The sequence below is a fragment of the Pleurodeles waltl genome, chromosome 4_1 (assembly GCF_031143425.1).
Source record: "Pleurodeles waltl isolate 20211129_DDA chromosome 4_1, aPleWal1.hap1.20221129, whole genome shotgun sequence".
NCBI lineage: Eukaryota > Metazoa > Chordata > Amphibia > Caudata > Salamandridae > Pleurodeles > Pleurodeles waltl.
In genome coordinates, this window is record NC_090442.1 from 1,008,159,969 (window position 1) to 1,008,182,018 (window position 22,050).

General features: G+C 47.7%; 1 protein-coding gene across 5 annotated transcripts in view; it reads right to left on the reverse strand.

The window, feature by feature from the left end:
- KMT2E (lysine methyltransferase 2E (inactive)) overlaps window positions 1-22,050 on the reverse strand; it is a 1,466,695-nt gene that overhangs the window by 63,217 nt on the left and 1,381,428 nt on the right. For 4 of the 5 annotated variants that reach the window (XM_069229869.1, XM_069229870.1, XM_069229867.1 and 1 more), the window contains one exon: window positions 2,693-2,781. In XM_069229869.1, the coding sequence (XP_069085970.1) occupies window positions 2,693-2,781 (89 nt within the window). The remainder of the gene's footprint in view (window positions 1-2,692; window positions 2,782-22,050) is intronic. The other variant, XR_011202375.1, reaches the window with a different exon arrangement.

The following is a 22,050-nucleotide window of genomic DNA, read 5'->3' on the forward strand; positions in this document are numbered from 1 at the left end:
TCAATATAATTGTTTTCAAAGTTTGCAAAGTTGTTGCAGTTTCTGAACAGTGCCGCTTTTCTTGGGAGGTTCTTGGTCCTTTAGGTGCAGGGCTTTCCTCAGAGGTCGCTAGTCCCGCTGGATGAGTCGCTGTGCAGGTTCTTTGAGCCTGGAGACAGGCCGGTAGGGCTCGGGCCAAGTCAGTAGTCGTCTCCGTCATCTCTGCAGGGCTTTCAGGTCAGCAGTCCTTCTTTCTTCAGGTTGCAGGAATCTGATTTCCAGGGTTCAGGATCACCCCTAAATACTAAATTTAGGGGTGTGTTTAGGTCTGGGGGGCAGTAGCAAATGGCTTCTGTCCTTAAGGGTGGCTACACCCTCCTTGTGCCTCCTCCCGGTGAGGAGGGGGACACATCCCTATTCCAACTGGGGGAATCCTCCAAAACTAAGATGGAGGATTTTAAAAAGACAGGGGTCACCTAAGCTCAGGTGAGGGGCTGTCCTGACTGGTAGGGGAATTCTCCTCCTTGTTTTTCTCATTATCTCCTAAGGACTTGCCACCAAAAGTGAGGGCAGTGTCCGGAGGGGTGGGCATCTCCACTAGCTGGGATGCCCTGGGGTGCTGAAACAACAGGCAGGAGCCTTTGAGGCTCACCGCCATGTGTTACAGTTCCTAGAGGGGGAGGTGAGAAACACCTCCACCCAGTACAGGCTTTGTTTCTGGCCACAGAGTGACAAAGGCACTCACCCCATGTGGCCAGAAACTCGTCTGGCTGTGGCAGGCTAGCAGAAACTGGTCAGCCTAGGACTAGGAGTCGGACTGGTATTCAGGGGGCATTTCTAGGATGCCCTCTGGATGTATTTTACAATAGATCCCACATTGGCATCAGTGTGCATTTATTGTGCTGAGAAGTTTGATAACAAACTTCCCAGATTTCAGTGTAGCCATTATGGAACTGTGCAGTTCGTAATTGACAGACTCCCAGACCATATACTCTTTATGGACCCTGCACTTACAATGTCTAAGGTTTGGCTTAGACAATGTAGGGGCATAGTGCTCATGCAACTATGCACTCACCTGTGGTATAGTGCACCCTGCCTTGGGGCTGTAAGGCCTGCTAGAGGGCTGACTTACCTATGCCAGTGGGTTGAGGGCATGGCACTCTGAGGGGAGTGCATGTTGACTTAGTTATTTTCTCCCCACCAGCACACACAAGCTGTGAGGCAGTGTGCATGTGCTGAGTGAGGGGTCCCCAGGGTGGCATAATACATGCTGCAGCCCTTAGAGACCTTCATTGGCCACAGGGCCCTTGGTACCAGGGGTACCATTTACAAGGGACTTATCTGTGTGCCAGGGATGTGCCAATTGTGGGAACAAAGGTACAGTTTAGGGAAAGAACAGGGTTAATACAGGTTAACAGGGTCCCAGCACTCTTTCAATTATAACTGGCATCACCAAAAGGCAAAAAGGTAGGGGGTATCCATGCCAAGGAAGGCATTTCCCCACATATATGATATGCAGTGTTAAGGGACAAGGCACACAGGCTATATGCCATGTTGTGTTTTCACTTTTAATTGCACCAAGACACGCAAGCCTGCAATGGCAGCCTGTCATGTGCTTGGTGAGGGGTCCCTTAGGGTGGCACAATTCGTTCTACAGCCCTTAGGGACCATCCTTAGCACCACAGGCACTAGGTACCAGGGGTACCACTTACTAGGGACTTACAGAGGGTGCTAAAGGTTTTGCCAATAGGGGAAACGACTGTACAGGTTTAGGGGAAAGAGATCTGACACCGGGGACCTGGTTAGCAGGAACCCGGCACACTTTCAGTAGAAATTACATCAGATAACAGGCAAAAAGTGGGGGCTAACCATGCCAAAATGGGTGCTTTCCTACAATAGAGACTATGGCCTCCTAACAAACCCTTAAATGTGCCCTATTAAAAATCAATTCCTATTGGTACTGCCATTAAGAGAATGCCAGCTCTTAACACATGCTCTTCTTCTACCCCAAATATGCAGCATCTAGAACACGATTTCAAGCAACATTATCCTGCACCATCCTGCCAAAAAGGAACATATCACTCAGAAATATTTTTTTCCTACTCTTGATCCTGACAAACCCCAGAGTAAGACCAAAAATCGATTACTTGACTTATCATTAAGAATGGAACTGCAGTAAATTACCACATGCTGTTAGAATCCTGACTCGCCATCCTTTTCACAATGATGGAATTAAATCCATGAAACCAGGAAAACTGAAAACAAACTGGCTGAAAAAATGACCAGAAACATCCACCCTTGAAGCAAACAAGTTCTTCACTATGTGACTTCTTAAACGATAATCTGCCAAACAAGAATTCTGCTGAAGAATCTTCAAATAACCCCCTCTCCAATCTCAAGTGAATGCTTTTTTATAGGAACCCCCTTGATTCTAGTCCCAGTGTATCTCTAAATCCAGCATTATGCTATTGTGCACGTGTTTTACATTTATAACTGCTTCCCACCTGCTTCTGAACTAGTTACCCCATGCAGTGCATTATTGGTTGGAAAACCCACTATATTCCTCTATCCCAAGTGATATGGCGTCTGATATACTGATTTTCCTTGTTTAATCATCTTAAAATGTAATTAAAATGATTTAAATAAAAAATAAACACCTGCTTCTGAAATTGATTAATATAGATTCCTCCTAAAATAAAAAATGTGCACTTACCACTGTCTTTGTCTTTCCTACAATCACTGAGAAGCAAAGCTCTTTGATAACTTCTTTCTCTTACTTGCTCGACTGACGTTGAAGCTGTCCTGCAAACAGACACTTACTTTAATTTCAGGCCACAAAACATTCTGTGCAAATATATGTATTTAATAACTGTAAATAATGCTTTTAATGTAAAGTTAAAGGTCATTAACAAACTTTAAAAATATATTAATGACTATTAATGAAGACAAATAAATGCTAAGGTCAGATCACAATCTGAGTCATTCCCAATTAAACCCCATCTCAATAAAGTTACTTGACTTGTGCTGACAAGTTTTCTGATCAATACAACAGCTATATTCAGATTCTTTACCTTAGAAGTATTTTCAGGAAGCCAGAAAGAGATGCAGTCTCTGTACCACTGTAGAGATCAAGAAGATCCTGGAGATTTGCTCGTGCCACCATAGGTACACAGGCAGACAACGGCGCCTCAAGCATTAGTAGCTACAATTTTTCCTATGTAAAAGAGGTATAGCAATACAATACCCAAACACAAGGAAGGGGAGAGAAGAAAATGCTATTGCAAATCTGCACAAGATACTGTGCGTTCAACGAGCAAGGTAATTAATTATCTTCAGTGATGATCTTTCTGAAGGATGTGACAGCTCTGAAAGATAACTAATGTGAACTTGATACCCAGGCACCAAACTGCATCTGGAAAATTTTCCGGCACTTGCAAGTCATCAGTGCCATGAATCTGAATGATGTGGAGTTGCAGGGCCTAAAGGCTGTGATGTGGGGAGTACATGTAAAATGTGACTGAAGCCAGAAATGTCAGTTACACCATAATTTTTTTACTCACTACTTTTCAGATGACGCAGATTGCACAGCCAAAGGAAAAAATAGTGAAAAAAGAGCTAACCTCCTGAGGGTTGGTGGGAGGGTGACAAGGAACCTGAGGGAGTAAGTCATATCCATTAAAAACGAGTGTTGCAGAATCTAAGCAATTTGTTCTTCTAACAGGTGTTCGTTCCCTCAGGTACCTTATATGAGCTAGTACTGAGGAAGACTGAGAATCCTTTCAATCCATACAACCAAACCTTGACGGTGGAAATCCTGAATTGGGATTGCGCTGTCCTACTAATTTAAACAGTAATGGTTAGCAAAAAAGTTCAAAGAAGCCCAGGATGTTACCTGACTCATTGGATTGGAACACCTCACAGAAGTGAAGAGCCAGCTGCTTTACCTCCCAGAGAATGTGGCAACAAACCTCCTAGAAACTTCTTACCAGCCAGTTCATAGCATCGTTATACGGGGAATCTCACGTGGAGTTGCTTTCTAACCAATTCAGCAATGGGTGAGCCCTCAAAGGCAACAAAATCCTTATGATCTGTTATGATCACTATTAATATAGTGGCTGATTTCAAACCTAGGGCCTAACCTGTGAACATGTCCCCATCCTTGGAAAGATGAGGTGCGGGGTAGAAAGAAGGCAATGAGATAGAGTGACATAAGTAAAATTTGGAGACCAACTTGTGCAAAAAAAGATGGTTTAACTCTCATCGAAACTATGTCCCTTGAACAAGCTGCAGAGAGGACGAAATGGCTTTAACCTTCTCTAACGATTCTAGTGGTTGTGATTGCCACAGGGAAAGCCCTCTTCAGGTGCTCCAGGATCTTACACGTAGGCGGGACTATTCACGTCTTATGATTATTGATGAGGATCTCCTGGAAGAGAAAACCTCCTGTCTCTGTTACTGAGTCTTTGCAGAGAAGGTCATTCATGTTTCAAAATCTCAATGAACGTTGCTGGGGTGAAACACAGAAAATACATTAATTATGAGGGTCTCAAGCAGAAGTCTTATGTGTCCCTTGGGTCTGAAAGAGCATAGAGAGAGATTTTATAGCTGCCAGGTATTCTTAGAAATAGTATAAAACAGAAAAAGGATGAGGAATCAACTTTTGGAAAGAAACTTCTGACATCTGCAGCTGAGAGCGGTGAGAGAAAATATGGAAAAACAGCTACCAAGGTAAAAAAAAAAAAAGTTTCACAGAGGTCCTTATGTAATTCACTCTCTTGAAATTCCCTTTCCATCGGTTTTGAGAGGAACATATTGTAAATGTTGTTCATAGGGAGTAGAGAGCTGGAAGATCACTGTTTCAGTCAAAATGTAGTATAAAATCGGAGCTATGGAATTTTCTGAAAGATGTAGATGTTAACACCTCTCCACCTCACTGGCTCTCTGCTTAGTTACATAATAAAGTGGACAGGTTTTACATTCTGTAACTGCTGTTTTAACATTCCTATTATTTGTCTGGCATCCTGCTATTACTAAACCCACAGCAGCCACTACATATATCTCATTCTTACTTGAGGTACAATTAGAATACATAAAGCCAAGAATCCTGTGTAGAAGGCTGGCCTGGTTTGTCGTGGGTACCAAAGATACAAAACAAGCTACTTACCTGTAACTGTAGTTCTCCAGTATTGGAAACTTTCATAGATTCACATGCTTGAATCATTCCCCGTCGTCGAGATAGGAGCCTCCGGTGTAATACAAAATCACATTCACTTGTATAACAGGCTCAGAGGCACTAGGCGTCTTAATTTAGTAACATCTCACAGTCATTTTATAAAAAAGGACCAAACTTCAGAGACAACCAATCAGATCTCACCACCCCTTAGAACCCTCCTGTGAAGAGCTGATTTCCCTCAGATTTTCCCAGCACAAGTGCAACAATATCCTAAGGCTGAGAAAATGAGGTTGAGCTATCCAGGGGAGGTAGGGTGGTTCGCATGTGAATCTATTAAAGTTTCCAATACTGGAGAACTACAGTTACAGGTAAGCAACTTGTTTCTTACTACAGTATTGGAACTTTCATAGATTCACACGCTTGAATCAGAATAGTAAGCAGTGAATAACACATTTTTCGCTCTACCAACAATAACATAGCTTTCTGAAATGCAAACCAGTCTGATAATATGAACATACAGCTCTTACTGTGATCTACAACATGATATCAAAGAAAATATGTTATAGTAGAAAATAAGCAAATGGAGGGAAATAAATATATTAGCTCACCGTCACTGGAACAGGTTACGAAGGACCGCTTACCCAACAGCTGCATCCCGAAGGGACTCCGTGCGCAGGAAGTAATGCTGCATGAAGGTGTGAGCTGTTCTCCAGGTCGCAGCACGGCAGAGGTCTTTAATGAAAACACCAGCAAACAGCGCACAGGATGATGAGATCGCTCTCGTAGAATGCGCTCTTACTGTTGTGTTCAAAGGTCTTCCTGCCTTTTGATGACAAAAATATGATTGCGTCCTTAATCCACCGGGATATAGACTGTTTGGTCACCGAGTGACCTTTCCTAGTAGCACTGATCGCTACAAACAACTGAGTAGACTGTCTGAATGCCTTTGTCCTGTCCAGATAGAATTTTATGCATCGTTTCAAGACGAGCGAATGCAGAGTTCTTTCCGCAGTAGTTTGCGGGTTTGGAAAGAAAGGCTTGAGCACAACCGCCTCATTGATATGGATCTCGGAAGGTATTTTGGGCACGAAATTAGGATTGGTGCGCAGGATGACTCTTTTCTGTCTGAACTGCAGAAAAGGCTCTTGTATATTGAAAGCTTGAATTTCACTAACTGCGTGCCGAAGTAAGGGCAAGAAGAACAGCCACCTTCCAAGTGAGGTACTTAATGTCTGCTCTGTGAATCGGCTCAAAGGGCTCCTTCATAAGCTGGCCAAGAACAACGTTAAGTTGCTATGCCGGCGGCGGAGGTTTCACTGGAGCAAATGACCTGAAGAGTCCTTTGAGAAATTGTTTTACCAATCTGAGAGAGCATAAAGATGGTTTGCCAGGTACTCTTCTATATCTGGATATGTCAGCTAGATGGACTCTAATTGAGGAGTGGGCTAGTCCTGAACGTGCCAGCTGTAATAAATACAGCAACACTGTCTCTGGTGCGGAGGATAGAGGATGTACGTTTTGTGCTTCGCACCAAATACAAAACCTCTTCCATTTTAGTCGGTAAGACTTGCTGGTACTTGCTGCATGTGCACTAGCTAGCACATCTCTGCACTGAGGCGGGAGGTCTAAATGCCCAAACTCATTGTACTCAGGACCCATGCGTGCATTGAGCAATTTGGGGTCCAGATGCCTCACCTGCCCCTAATTGATGATAAGCAGGTCTGGGATTGGTCAGAGCCTGATGGGTGGAGAGGCTAACAGTAGGAGCAACTCTGTGTACCATGGTTGATGTGGCCACGCTGGAGCTATGAGGATTAGTTGTCAAGGCTCTGATTTCATTTTCCTGATCACCTATGCGAGGAGGGGAATTGGAGGAAAGGCGTACGCATAGATCCCTGACCATGCAATCGAAAATGCATCCCCCAATAACCCCTGTTGGTGATGCCAACTTGCATAATGATGGCATTTGGCGTTCTGGGAGAATGCAAATAAGTCCAGACTCAGTTTCCCCCACTGGTCGAATATCCGATCTAGCGTCTTCTGGTGCAGCTCCCACTCGTGGGAGGATGTGGTCAGCCTGCTTAGGGAATCGGCAATAGTATTTTGAAGGCCTGGGACATGCTCCGCAGTGATGTGGATGGAGTGGTGAATGCACCATTTCCAGATGGTCTGAGCCTCTTGGGAGAGTATGCGAGACCGTGTTCCTCCCTGCTTGTTCAGGTAGTGCATTGTGGTGGTATTGTCTGTCCTGACAAGCACAGCTGACCCTCGCATCCTTGGAAGGAAGGCTTGCAGTGCGTAATGGACTGCTCTCAGCTCGAGAAGATTTATGTGGACCGAACGATGAGAGGGTGGCCACTTGCAGCTCACCTGAAGGTCCTGCAAGCATGCACCCCATCCTGTGAGCAATGCATTTGAGGTGACAGTCATTGGAGAAACTCATGCCAAGAAACTGAGACCTTTGGAAATGTTCTCTGGAACTGTCCACCAATCCAGAGAATGAACCATACGCGGCGTGATGCTGATGGTATCGTAGAAGTAACCTGCTGCTTGTGTCCACTGTTTGTCCAGTTCTTCTTGAATCGGACGCATTCGGAGGCGGCAGAATGGAATGAGGCTGATACATGATGACATCATGCCCAGCAAGGACTTGTACTGCCGGACTGAAAGATACCTTTTTCATTGAACGTTTCTTGCCAGCTGTGTTAGCTTTGTTTGTCTATCTGGCGCTGGATAGGCTTTGGCTCGTTGAGGGTCTAAAATAGACCCCAGGAAGGCTAGACGAGTGGACGGCTGCAGGGACGATTTTTCCCTGTTGAGTGCAAGGCCTAATTCCTCGAAAAGGCGCAGAGTTGCCCTGACTGACCTTTTTGCTGTCTGGATATCTGGAGCATTTACCAACCAGTCGTCGAAGTAGGTGAAGACTTGATGTCTGTTCCTTCTTGTAAGGAAATGCCTCCTTGCCATGGTTACCCCCTGACTTTTTGCCTTTTGCTGATGCTAAGTTATGATTGAAAGTGTGCTGGGACCCTGCTAACCAGGCCCTAGCACCAGTGTTCTTTCCCTAAACTGTACCTTTGCTTCCACAATTGGCAAAGCCCTGGCACTCAGATAAGTCCCTTGTAAATGGTACCCCTGGTACCAAGGTCCCTGAGGCCAGGGAAGGTCTCTAAGGGCTGCAGCATGTCTTATGCCACCCTGGGGACCCCTCACTCAGCACATGCACACTGCCTCTCAGCTTGTGTGTGCTGGTGGGGAGAAAATGACTAAGTCGACATGGCACAGGGTGCCATGCCAACCTCACACTGCCTGTGGCATAGGTAAGTCAACCCTCTAGCAGGCCTTACAGCCCTAAGGCAGGGTGCACTATACCACAGGTGAGGGCATATGTGCATGAGCACTATGCCCCAACAGTGTCTAAGCAAAACCTTAGACAATGTAAGTGCAGGGTAGCCATAAGAATATATGGTCTGGGAGTTTGTCAAAGACATACTCCACAATTCCATAATGGCTACACTGAAATTTGGGAAGTTTGGTATCAAACTTCTCAGCACAATAAATGCACACTGATGCCAGTGTGGAATTTGTTGTAAAATTTACCCAGACAGCATCTTAGAGATGCTCCCTGAATACCAATCCTACTTCTAGTGTTAGGCTGACCAGTTTCTGCCAGCCTGCCAAAACCAAACGAGTTGCTGACCACATGAGAAGAGTCCCTTTGTCACTCTGTGGCCAGGAACTAAGCCGGTACTGGGTGTAGTTGCTTCTCACCTCCCCCTGCAGGAACTGTAACACCTGGCGGTGAGCTTCAAAGGCTTACCCTTTTTGTTACAGCACATCAGGGCATCCCAGCTAGTGGAGATGCCCGCCCCTCCGGCCACTGCCCCCACTTTTGGCAGCAAGGCTGGAGGAGATAGTTAGAAAAACAAGGAGGAGTCACCCACCAGTCAGGACAGCCCGTAAGGTGTCCTGAGCTGAGGTGACCCCTGCCTTTAGAAATCCTCCATCTTAGTTTTGGAGGATTGCCCCAATAGGATTAGGGATGTGCCCCCCTACCCTCAGGGAAGCGGCACAAAGATGGTGTAGCCACCCTCCAGGACAGCAGCCATTGGCTACTGCCCCCCAGACCTAAACACACCCCTAAATTTAGTATTTAGGGGCACCCAAGAACCCAGGAAACCAGTTTCCTGCAACCTGAAACAAGAAGAAGGACTGCTGACCTGAAAGCCCTACAGAGAAAACGGAAGATGACAACTGCTTTGGTCCCAGCCCTACCGGCCTGTCTCCTGACTCGAAAAACTGCAACAGCGGCACATCCAACAGGGATCAGCGACCTCTGAAGCCTCAGAGGACTGCCCTGAACCTAAGGACCAAGAAACTCCCGTGAGCAGCGGCTCTGCTCAACAGCAAGCAACAACTTTGCAACTTTCTTGCAACTTCTAAAGACTTCACTCTTCCGGCCGGAAGCGTGAGACTTCACCCTCTGCACCGGACTCCCCCAGCTCAAGCTCCAGAGAACCAACACCACAGGGAGGACTCCCAGGCGACTGCGACCTCGTGAGTAGCCCGAGACGCCCCCCCCTGGACCCCCCACAGCGACGCATGCAGAGAGAATCCAGAGGCTCCCCCTGACCGCAACTGCCTGTAACAAGGAACTCGACGCCTGGACCAAGCACTACACCCGCAGCCCCCAGGACCAGAAAGAACCGTACCTCAGTGCAGGAGTGACCCCCAGGAGACTCTCTGCCTAGCCCAGTTGGTGGCTGGCCCAAGAAGCCCCCCTGTGACAAGCCTGCACCGCTAGAGTGACCCCCGGGTCCCTCCGTTGAATTGTATACAAAACCCGAGGCCTGCTTTGCACACTGCACCCGGCTGCCCCTGTGCCACTGAGGGTGTGTTTTGTGTGCCTACTTGTGTCCCCCCCAGTGTTCTACAAAACCCCCCGGTCTGCCCTCCAAAGACACAGGTACTTACCTGTAGGCAGACTGGAACCGGAGCACACCTGTTCTTCATACGTGCCTATGTGTTTTGGGCACCTCTTTGGCCTCTGTACCTGACCGGCCCTGAGCTGCTGGTGTGGTAACTTTGGGGTTGCCTTGAACCCCCAACGGTGGGCTGCCTATGCCCAGGAACTGAGACTTGTAAGTGCTTTACGTAGCTGAAAAACTAACCAATACTTACCTCCCCCAGGAACTGTTGATTTTTGCACTCTGTCCACTTTTAAAGTAGCTTATTGCCATTTTAACTAAAACTGTGGATGCTACTGCTCGAATTCAAAGATCCTAACTTACCTGTGTGGAGTACCTTGCATTTTATGTGTTTACTTCAAATCTTGAACTTGTGGTTCTAAAAATAAATTAAGAAAATATATTTTTCTATATAAAAACTATTGGCCTGGAGTAAGTCTTTGAGTGTGTGTTCCTCATTTATTGCCTGTGTGTGTACAACAAATGCTTAACACTACCCTCTGATAGGCTTACTGCTTGACCACACTACCACAAAATAGAGCATTAGAATTATCTAATTTTGCCACTATCTTACCTCTAAGAGGAACCCTTGGACTCTGTGCACACTATCTCTTACTTTGAGAGAGTATATACAGAGCCAACTTCCTACACTTCTCAAGTAGGCCGCCATTGGCGGTAGACATTTGGTAAAGATTTGTGGTGCTGAATGTAGGCCAAAGGGAAGGACCTTGAACTGGAAGTGTTTGCCGTTGACCGCAAACCTCAGGTACTTTCGATGGAACGGATGGATGGAGCTGTGAAAGTACGCGCCGTGAAGGTCCAGAGATGCCATGTAGTCTACTTTGTTTAGAAGCTGGAGGACGTATTGGAGGGTGACCATTCGAAATGTCTGCTTTTTGAGGTATTTGTTTAACTCCCGTAAGTCCAGAATCGGCCACCAAAGGCAAGACTTTTTTTGGATGAGAAAGAACCAGGAGTAAAACCCCTTTCCCTTCTGGGAATGTGGGACAGACTCTATAGCCCCTTTCCTCAACATGGTGGCTACCTCCAGACGAAGTAGATGAAGGTGTTTCTGATTAACTTGCGATGGAGGCATCGGAGGTGGTATTTGGGTAAATTCTAATAGATGTCCAAAGCGGATAACATCCAGCACCCACTTGTCTTTGGTTATCTGTTGCCAGCGATGTAGATGATGTTTGAGTGTTCCATGATAAGTTGCAGGAGGATGAACGAGCCGTGTCAGCAGACAGTCATTGTCTACGCGTGGACTCTTTAGGTTAACGCACCTGTTTGGACTTGTGGTAGGGCCTGGTGTATGCCGCTGGAGGTGGCTGCCTCGGCTGATACTGTGCCCTAGCAGTCTTAAACGTGGACGTATAGGCTGGGTACCTATATTGTTGGTATCCACCACGAAAGGACGGCTGACCTCTGCCTCTAGCACCCCGAAAGGGCACTTTCCTGTATTGTAGAGTGCCTAGGGATTTGGCCGTTTCCGTATCTGCCTTGATGGTTTGAAGGGCGTCGTCGACGTCTTTACCAAACAGAGCCTCTCCGTCATATGGAAGGTCCAGGATTTTCATCTGTACCTCTGGCTGAAAATTGGTGGCTTTAAGCCAGCCTTGCCGCTTCAATACCGCTGAACCAGCGAGTAGTCTAAAACCCATTGCAGCTACGTCTAGCGCACAATCAATTATTTCCACTGATGAACGCTGGCCTTCCAAAAGAACCTTCCTAGCTTCAGCTATAGAGGCGTCTGGGAGCTCTTATAGCGATTGGGATACATCTGACCAGAGCTGCCGATCGAATCGGCCCAGCAGAGCAAGGGAGTTGGCCGCTCTGACGACAATGGCTGACAGGTAAGAAAACCGTTTGCCAATATTGTCTAGGAGCCTTCCTTCTTTATCTGGCAGTAATGTTAAAGGCGTAGAGGGATTCCTAGAGCGACGTTGGGTGGCCTGTGATATAATGGAGTCTGGTTTCGGATGTCCTGAAAGGCAGGCCAGGGCATCCTCTGTTGGTTTATATTTTTTGTCTAGTCTCTGCAGCACTACAGGGACCGTTGCTGGGTTCTGCATAATCTTCAGGCCCTGGCTCCACACATGGTCTATGATAGGAATTGCTCTGACCATTTTTCTATGAGGTTCTCTGAAGTCATATAGGAAGCAATCCTGCTGAGTGGCGGGCCTAGGGAGATCGAACCGTGTGGCAGCACGCTCAAGCAGGTTATGGAAGCCCCCTATATCCTCAGGCGGAGACTCAACTATGGGTGCTGTAGGCGAGGCAGGAGCCGGAATTATGTAATCATCCCACTCATCAGTGGCAGGCTGTATCCCACCTTCCTCTGCATCATTATCAGAGGATACCTGATGTCTTGGTGAGGAAAGCAAAGACTACTGTGACCTTGGTTGAAGAGCATGATGTGGTTGTGGCAAGAGAAGAGTTGCTGGCGGCGGCAGAGGCAATGGCTGTTGTGCGTACAAAGGTTTAGGTGGGAAACGTTCCTGATAATCCTCCAACATCACCTGTAAGTCTGATACCAATCCAGGAGGGAGGCCGGCCAATAGCAGCTGCTCATAGTAGCCTTGGGTATAGTATGAAGCATCATCGTTGGAGTACTCTTGGCACTTGACCCTTAGTTGCGAAGGGCTGCTGGCGACTCCGAAAAAACCTTCCTCTTCGGAATCATCTTCATCTAATAGATGCGATGTAAAAAGCTGGAAACCTTTCTAGGCGATGGGACAGAGGGCGCTAGATGATATTATTTTGCCCTCCTGTGAGTACCCTAGTATCCTGACGACATCAGAGGCAACTAATCTGGTCTTTGTGCCTTTACGGCAGTCCTTGTCGTCGATGGTGGGGTCATCGACGGCGGCATTGTCGACAAGAGCATCTCTTTCTCGACTGTCGTCGACGGTAGAAGCGTCGTCGACGGTTGGTGTGTCATCGACGATGCCGTCAACGGCTGGTGTTCCGCTGTCAAAACTGTCGTCGGGCGAAGACAGCGTCGATGAGGGCGTTGGCAAATGGAATAGTGTCGACGAGGCTGTCGTCGGTGGAGTCACCGATAAGAGCAGCAACGGTGTAGCTATAGGGCGTGCCGTCGACGAGGAGCCATATCTCACCATAGAGATAGACAGTGTAGTGACGGTAGAAGTCGTCGTCCATACCTGAGCGGTCATCGGCACCATCGTCGACGATGAACCTGTCGATGGCGCGGAAGATGGCTTTTTGAAGGTATGCTTCATCTTCAGTGGTGGCGTCGACAGCTGAGAAGCTGGCTTCCTTTTAGACTTGAAGTCAGAAGCCTTCATCCTAATTTTTGAAGGGCTGCCAGACTTTGAGGGTGCCTCAGAAGATTTTTTTGCCACTTTTCTTGGTGTTTCTTCTGAAGAGACTTCAAATTTTCGCTTGACGGATGTTCTTGCCATAGAAACCAATTGTAGGAAGTTGGCTCTGTATGTACTATTTAAAAGTAAGAAATAGCATGCACAGAGTCCAAGGGATCCCCTTAGAGGTAAGATAGTGGCAAAAAGAGATAATTCTAATGCTCTATTTTGTGTTAGTGTGGTCGAGCAGTAGGCTTATCAGAGGGTAGTGTTATGCATTTGTTGTACATACACACAGGCAATAAATGAGGAACACACACTCAAAGACAATTCCAGGCCAATAGGTTTTTGGATAGAAAAATATATTTTCAGAACCACAGGTTCAAGATTTACACACAATACTTTAAATGAAAGGTATTTCACTCAGGTATCTTAGGAACTTTGTATCAACAAAATACCATGTACAGTTTTGGCAAAAATGGCAATAAGCTATTTTAAAACTAGAGAGTGCAAAATTCAACAGTTCCTGGGGGAGGTAAGTATTTGTTAGTTTTTCAGGTAAGTAAAGCACTTACAGGGTTCAAAGTTGGGTCCAAGGTAGCCCACTGTGGGGGGTTCAGAGTAACCCCAAAGTTACCACACCAGCAGCTCAGGGCCGGTCAGGTGCAGAGTTGAAAGTGGTGCCCAAAACGCATAGCCTTCAATGGAGAAGGGGGTGCCCCAATTCCAGTCTGCCAGCAGGAAAGTACCCGTGACTTCGGAGGGCAGACCAGGGGGGTTTTGTAGGGCACCGGGGGGGACACAAGTCAGCATGAAAAGTACACCCTCAGCGGCACATGGGCGGCCGGGTGCAGAGTGCAAACAGGCGTCGGGTTTGCAATAGGTTTCAATGGGAGACCCAGGGGTCTTTTCAGCGATGCAGGCAGGCAAGGGGGGGCTCCTTGGGGTAGCCACCACCTGGGCAAGGGAGAGGGCGACCTGGGGGTCGCTTCTGCACTGGAGGTCGGATCCTTCAGGTCCTGGGGGCTGCGGGTGCAGTGTCTTTACCAGGCGTCGGGTTCTTGGAAGCAGGTAGTCGCGGTCAGGGGGAGCCTCTTGATTCCCTCTGCAGGCGTCGCTGTGGGAGCTCAGGGGGGGTCAAGTCTGGCTACTCATGGGCTCGCAGTCGCCGGGGAGTCCTCCCTGTAGTGTTGTTTCTCCGCAGGTCTAGCTGGGGGGGTCGGGTGCAGAGTGGAAAGTGTCACGCTTCCGGCGGGAAACGTGGAGTCCTTTAAATGTTGTTTCTTTGTTGCAAGTTTTAGTCTTTGTGGAACAGGGCCGCTGTCCTCGGGAGTTCTTGGTCCTTTTAGATGCAGGGTAGTCCTCTGAGGCTTCAGAGGTCCCTGGACACTGGGGGACGTGTCGCTGTTGCAGTTTTTCTTAAAGTGGGGAGACAGGCCGGTAGGGCTGGGGCCAAAGCAGTTGGTGTCTCTGTCTTCTCTGCAGGGCTTCAGGTCAGCAGTCCTTCTTCGTCTTCAGGTTGCAGGAATCTGGTTTCCTAGGTTCTGGGGAGCCCCTAAATACTGAATTTAAGGGTGTGTTTGGGTCTGGGAGGGCAGTAGCCAATGGCTACTGTCCTTGAGGGTGGCTATACCCTCTTTGTGCCTCCGCCCTGACGGGATGGGGGCACATCTCTATTCCTATTGGGGAATTCCTCAAAAATCAAGATGGAGGATTTCTAAAGGCAGGGGTCACCTCATCTCAGAACACCTTAGGGGCTGTCCTGACTGGTGGGTGACTCTTCCTTGTTTTTCTCATTATCTCCCCTGGTCTTGCCGCCAGAAGTGGGGGCTGTGTCCAGGGGGCGGGCATCTCCACTAGCTGGAGTGCCCTGGGGCATTGTAACACGAAGCCTGAGCCTTTGAGGTTCACTGCTAGGTGTTACAGTTCCTGCAGGGGGGAGGTGTGAAGCACCTCCACCCAGAGCAGGCTTTTGTTTCTGTCCTCAGAGAGCACAAAGGCCCTCTCCACATGGGGTTAGAAACTCATCTCTCAGCAGCAGGCTGGCTGGCACAGACCAGTCAGTCCTGCACTGAACAATTGGGTAAAATACAGGGGGCATCTCTAAGATGCCCTCTGTGTGCATTTTTTAATAAATCCAACACTGGCATCAATGTGGGTTTATTATTCTGAGAAGTTTGATACCAAACTTCCCAGTATTCAGTGCCATTATGGAGCTGTGGAGTTCGTTTTTTACAAACTCTCAGACCATATACTTAATATGGCCACAACTGTACTTACAATGTCTAAGAATAGACTTAGACACTGTAGGGGCATATTGCTCATGCAGCTATGCCCTCACCTGTGGTATAGTGCACCCTGCCTTAGGGTTGTAAGGCCTGCTAGAGGGGTGACTTACCTATGCCACAGGCAGTATTTAGTGTGCATGGCATCGTGAGGGGATGCCATGTCGACTTTGCCTTTTTCTCCCCACCAACACACACAGGGCCTGATTCTAACTTTGGAGGACGGTGTTAAACCGTCCCAAAAGTGGCGGATATACCACCTACCGTATTACGAGTCCATTATATCCTATGGAACTCGTAATACGGTAGGTGGTATATCCGCCACTTTTGGGACGGTTTAACACCGTCCTCCAAAGTTAGAATCAGGCCCACAATCTGCAATGGCAGTGTGCATGTGTTAGGTGAGGGGTCCCTTAGGGTGGCACAAGATATGCTGCAGCCCTTAGGGACCTTCCCTGGTCACAGGGCCCTTGGTACCACTGGTACCTTTTACAAGGGACTTATCTGTGTGCCAGGGGTGTGCCAATTGTGGAAACAATGGTACATTTTAGGTGAAAGAACACTGGTGCTGGGGCCTGGTTAGCAGGGTCCCAGCACACTTCTCAGTCAAGTCGGCATCAGTATCAGGCAAAAAGTGGGGGTTCCCTGACATAGTGGTCAGTTTGAATCACCTTGAAGAAGCTCTGAAGAGAGAAAAATCCAAATTCACCTCAAACGGTCTGTGAGAGAAAAAGCTGAGCAGAGCTCAGAGGAGACTCCTTAGCACAACGTGCGGTGGGAAATCGGCTCCTCACAGGAGGGCTCTAAGGGGAGGTGAGAGCTGATTGGTTGTCTCTAAAGTTTTTTTATAAAATGACTGTGAGATGTTACTAAATTAAGAGGCCTAGTGCCTCTGAGCTTGTTATACAAGTGAATGTGATTGTGTATTACACCGGAGGCTCCCATCTCGACCACAGATAATGATTCAAGCATGTGAATCTATCAAAGTTCCAATACTGGAGTAATTACACCTTATACCAGGTCCAGTTATCCCTTATTAGTGAAATGTAGTCAGTGTCTGGAAGTCAGGCTATCTAGAGGTAGCTGTAGGCAGAGCAGCCAAGGCTGAACTAGGAGACATGCAACACTCTTGCAATACCACTGTAGTCACACAGTACTTACACACATGAAAGACACTTTATTTTAGTCACATAAGGCCAAATATACTTTGTAGGCTATAGCTCCTTAAGCGGTAAGTAAATCACACAATATGTACACTAGTAACCAGAAACAGGTAAGTACACAGTAGGAAAACAGTGCAAATAGTGAAAATCACAATAGGTGCAATGGGCCTATGGGGAACATAAACCATATACTAAAATAGTGGAATGCGAAAGTCGGTTTCCCACCTAGGCATATGTAGTCTGTAAAGGGGCACTGGGAGTGTAAGAAAACACCAAAGGTAAGTAATGTACCCCAAGCTACAGCCCAGGAAATCAGGAGTAAAACACAGCAAGTTTCCTAAAACACACTAGAAGTCGTGACAGAAGATAATCCAAGAACCAGAAGAGACTGCAAGACACCAACAATGGATTACTAGACCTGAAGACCTATGGAAGCAGGGGACCAAGTCCAAGAAGCACTGAAGAGTCCAGGGAGAACAGGAGCCCCTGTTAACCCAGATGAAGGTGCAAAAGTGGAACCACCGGTGAGAAGATAAATTCAGTATTGCACCAAAGAAGACAGATGGGGGTTCCTGGTTGGTGCAGAAGATGCTCCACGCCGGATGGATGAATGCAATCTGGATTGCATCGCTGGATTCAGCCAACAAGCCTTGGCACACGCAAAGCTCGCGGTTAGCGAAATATGGCGCTGCCGGGCACCAGGAAGGACCTGGTGGCCTCTACCCAGGAAGGGGAGACAGAGGGGGCTCTCAGCAACTCAGAGAGCCCTAAGAAGACCAGGCAGCGTGCACAGGAGTCCCACAGCATGGGGAAAATGGAGGTGCAAATGGAGGCAATGCAGCATGACTCAAAGGATTCCCACGCTGCCGGAGAACCACTCAGGAAGCTGTGTGTTGCAAGATGGAGTGCCGAGGGCCTAAGCTGTGCTGTGCATGAAGAACTTCTTGGGAGGTCACACACAAGTCTTAGCAACTGCAAGTCACGCGGTGCACAGGGGTACTGTCTTGCGTGGGGAGGCAAGCCCTTACCTCCACCAAAGTTGGACAGCTGGACAGTGGGACTGCTGGAGTCACTTTAGTCAGCCACTCGTGTTGCTGGATCCACGCTTGTCGTCTGGAGAGTGGGTTCAAGCCACCGGTCGTCACTGCAGAGAGGTGCCTGCTGAAGCAGGGAAGAGACTCTGTCACTCCACCACATGAGATTCCTTCGGTCCTTCTGATGCAGGCTGGAGACAGGCAGTCCTCGGAGGATGCACAGCCAGGAAACTGTTGCAGTTGCTGGCAGGAAATAAAATGCTGCAGGAGTCGTCTTAGCTTCTTTGTTGCAGTTTTGCAGAGTTCCTGGAGCAGTCAGCAGTTGATCCGTCGGTAGAATATGAAGTCAAGGATGCAGAGGATTCCTGCTGGAATCTTGCAATCCGAATATGAAGAAACACCCAGAGGAGAGACCCTAAATAGCCCTGAGAGGGGGATTGGTCACCTAACCAGGTAAGCACCTATCAGGAGGAGGGTCTGACGTCACCTGCTGGTACTAGCCACTCAGATGCTCTCAGAGTGCCTCACTAACTTGGAATCCAAGATGGCAAAACCCCAGGGACACTCTGGATGAGCTCTGGGCACCACCCCTGGGGTGGTGATGGACAGGGGAGTGGTCACTCCCCTTTCCTTTGTCCAGTTTTGTCCTGGAGTAGGGACTGGGGGTCCCTGAATCGGTGTAGACGGATAAGTTATTTACCTGTAAATCCTAGTTCTCTTCCAGGGGTATCCTCATCAAAGTCATAAACATTGAATATTCCCGCCCTTGTGCGGGGACCCCGGAGCATATATAAAATATATACACATTATACATGTGTAACAAACAGTCATGCAGGCTATCATGTTAAAAACAGGCTAAAATGCTTTATTTCTATGAAGTTTTTTTTTTTTTTTAAATACTACAATAGAGCATAAATAAGTACCCAAGCTCCTAAAACTAGGCTTGGGGAAGTAAGCAGTAGCAAACTCTAGTGAAAAAAGAGAGAAAACTGCATTGAAAAACAATGAAGCATTCTTAGCCAATAGGCTGCATGTAGGTTAACACAGGAGAACCATAAAAACTTTGGCACTGTGCCTTTAAGACCCTGAGCACCTCCAGTATCCCACCATGCCTCAGGGGTGAAGGAAAGGTGACAGTTGGTTCACAGTTAGGTCAGTTCTTTTTACGGTGACAATTTGTATAATTGAATCAAAATACTGTCTGTCCTGCACTTCCAGTAGACGTGTGTCCGGGGAGGAGGGTGGGTTGTTTATGACTTTGATGAGGATACCCCTGGAAGAGAACTAGGATTTACAGGTAAGTAACTTATCCTTCTCTTCCAGGGGATCCTCATCAATAGTCATAAACATTGAATAGATTAGCAAGCCCATCCCTAAACCCAGCGGACTGTCCGATAGAAGAGCAGGAATAGACATGTCTTACGCAAATAAATTCCTTAGAGAGGCCTGCCCCACTTGGGCATCCGCTCTTGCATCTGAGTCTAAACAATAATGCCTTGTAAAAGTATGGACAGACTTCCATGTAGCAGCCTTACAAATCTCAGATATAGGAACATTGTTAAGGAGAGCAGCTGTAGCCGCTTTTCCCCTTGTGGAATGCGCTCTAGGCCGCGCTAGCAATTGTCTATTAGCTAGCTGGTAAGTATTAACAATACAAGAGACTATCCATCTTGATATTGTTCGCTTAGATGCTGCTTCTCCTGTCCTTAAATGACCATAGTTCACAAACAAGCGGTTAGAGTGTCTAATCGATTTTGTCTTGTCCAGATAAAATTTCAGCACTCTTTTCAAGTCTAATGAGTGCAATGCTTTCTCAGCCGGAGTTTCCGGATTGGGAAAGAACGTCGGTAAAGTTATGGTCTGATTAATATGGAATTCTGACACCACCTTCGGAAGGAAAGATGGGTGAGTTCGCAGAACTACTCTATTGTCATGAAAAACCGTGTACGGTTCTTTTGCAGACAAGGCCTGGATCTCACTGACCCTCCTCGCTGAAGTAATGGCCACCAGAAAAGCCGTTTTCCACGTAAGGTGTTGTAAGGAGGCCTTATGGATAGGCTCGAAAGGAGGGCCCATAAGTTTTGCTAGGACTATGTTCAGTTCCCACGGAGGAGAAGGCCTCCGAATTGGCGGAAAAACTTTCTTCAAACCTTCTAAGAAATCCTTGACTACAGGTTTCGTAAAGAAGGATTCCTGAGAAGGTGACTTGCGATAGGCAGTAATAGCAGACAAATGTACCTTAATAGATGATACCTGCAGACCGGATTTCGCTAGGTGAAGCAAATAGGACAGTATGACGTCCTCCTGCGCCCGTATGGGATTATGGCCTTGCTGACAGCACCATATGTAGAATCTCTTCCACTTAAAAGCGTAGGAACGCCGCGTGGAAGGCCGTTTGGACTCTTTCAAGATGTTCATGCACTCCTGCGAGAGTCCTAGGTGCCCATACTGCAGGAATTCAGGAGCCATGCTGTTAAGCTCAGAGAGGGTAGGTTGGGATGCAGAATCCTGCCCTCCATTCTGCTCAGAAGATCCGGTCTGCCCGGCAGCCTCCTGTGAGGTTTTTCCGACAGGTTGAGGAGATCCGTGTACCAGAATTGTCGAGGCCATTGTGGCGCTATAAGAATCATTCTGGTCCTGGATCCGTAAAGTTTGCTGATCACTGCCGGAATGAGGGGAATCGGAGGAAAAGCGTAAAGAAATGTCCCTGACCAGTCGATCAACAGGGCATTCCCTCGAGATCCTGGACGGTAGAACCTGGATGCGAAGTCTGGGCATTTCCTGTTTACATCGTCTGCGAAGAGGTCCAGTTGAGGCCGACCCCATTGCGCGAAGATGTATTCTGCGACTTCGTCGTGCAGGACCCAATCGTGAACGTCCTCCAGGTGTCTGCTTAGAAAGTCTGCTTCTACGTTCTGCTGACCTGGCAGGTGAACTGCTGTGATTGACATTCCTCTGGCCAGGAGCCAATGCCATATCGCTTGGGACTCTCGTGAAAGGGGTAGGGATCTCGTTCCCCCTTGTTTGTTCAAGTAATACATCGTGGTTGTATTGTCCGTCTGTATCAATAGAGTTTTCCCCTGAATTAGCGGTGTGAAAGACTTGAGAGCCAGATGGACCGCTCTGAGTTCTAGCAGATTGATGTGGTACTGCTTCTCCTTGTCTGACCACAGACCCTGCGCTTGAAAAGGACCCAGATGAGCCCCCCATCCCTGAAGAGACGCATCCGTTACCAGAGTGTCGGATGGAAGTACCTGGTGAAACGGAGCGCCCACTGACAGGTGAGGTCTGTGCATCCACCATCTCAATGACTGCAGTGCTACCTCCGGTAGCCGCATTGTGTCTTCCCAGCGACCTGTTCTTTGGCTCCAATTGGCCTCCAATGCCTCTTGGAGGGGTCTCATGTGGAGTCTGGCATTTGGGACAATAAAGATGCACGATGCCATGGAGCCCAGAAGTGATGTCACCTGACGTGCCGTAGGTGCGCTGGCTCTCAACAGGTCCTGGCACTTCATGTTTATTGAGGACAGTCGTTCCTCCGAAGGATACACTTTTTGTAGTTCTGTGTTTATGATAGCTCCTAGGTAGTGAAGACTCTGCGTTGGAGTCAAGGTTGACTTCTGGTAATTGACCTGAAGACCTAGAGCTTCGCAAACTCCTAGTACAATGTCCCGATGGCTTCTCACCTGCTCCGGAGAAGAAGCCTTTAGTAGCCAGTCGTCTAGGTATGGATATATGTATATCCTTTGTCTTCGTAGATGCGCCGCCACCACTGCCATACATTTCGAGAAAACTCTTGGAGCAGATTTCAGGCCAAAGGGTAGAACCCTGAACTGGTAATGCTGTAACGCTACTCGAAAGCGCAGGAATTTTCGATGCTTTGGAGCTATTGGGATGTGGAAATACGCATCCTGCAGGTCGATGGAGCACATCCAGTCTCCCTGATGCAGTTGAGGGAAAATTTGGTGAAGCGCTAGCATTCTGAACTTCTGCTTTCTTATGTATTTGTTCAGCAGTCTTAGATCCAGGATTGGCCTGAAAACGCCCTCTTGACCCTTCTTTGCTACTAGAAAGTAACGGGAGTAGACCCCCTTTCCTCTGTGGGCAGGTGGAACCCTTTCTA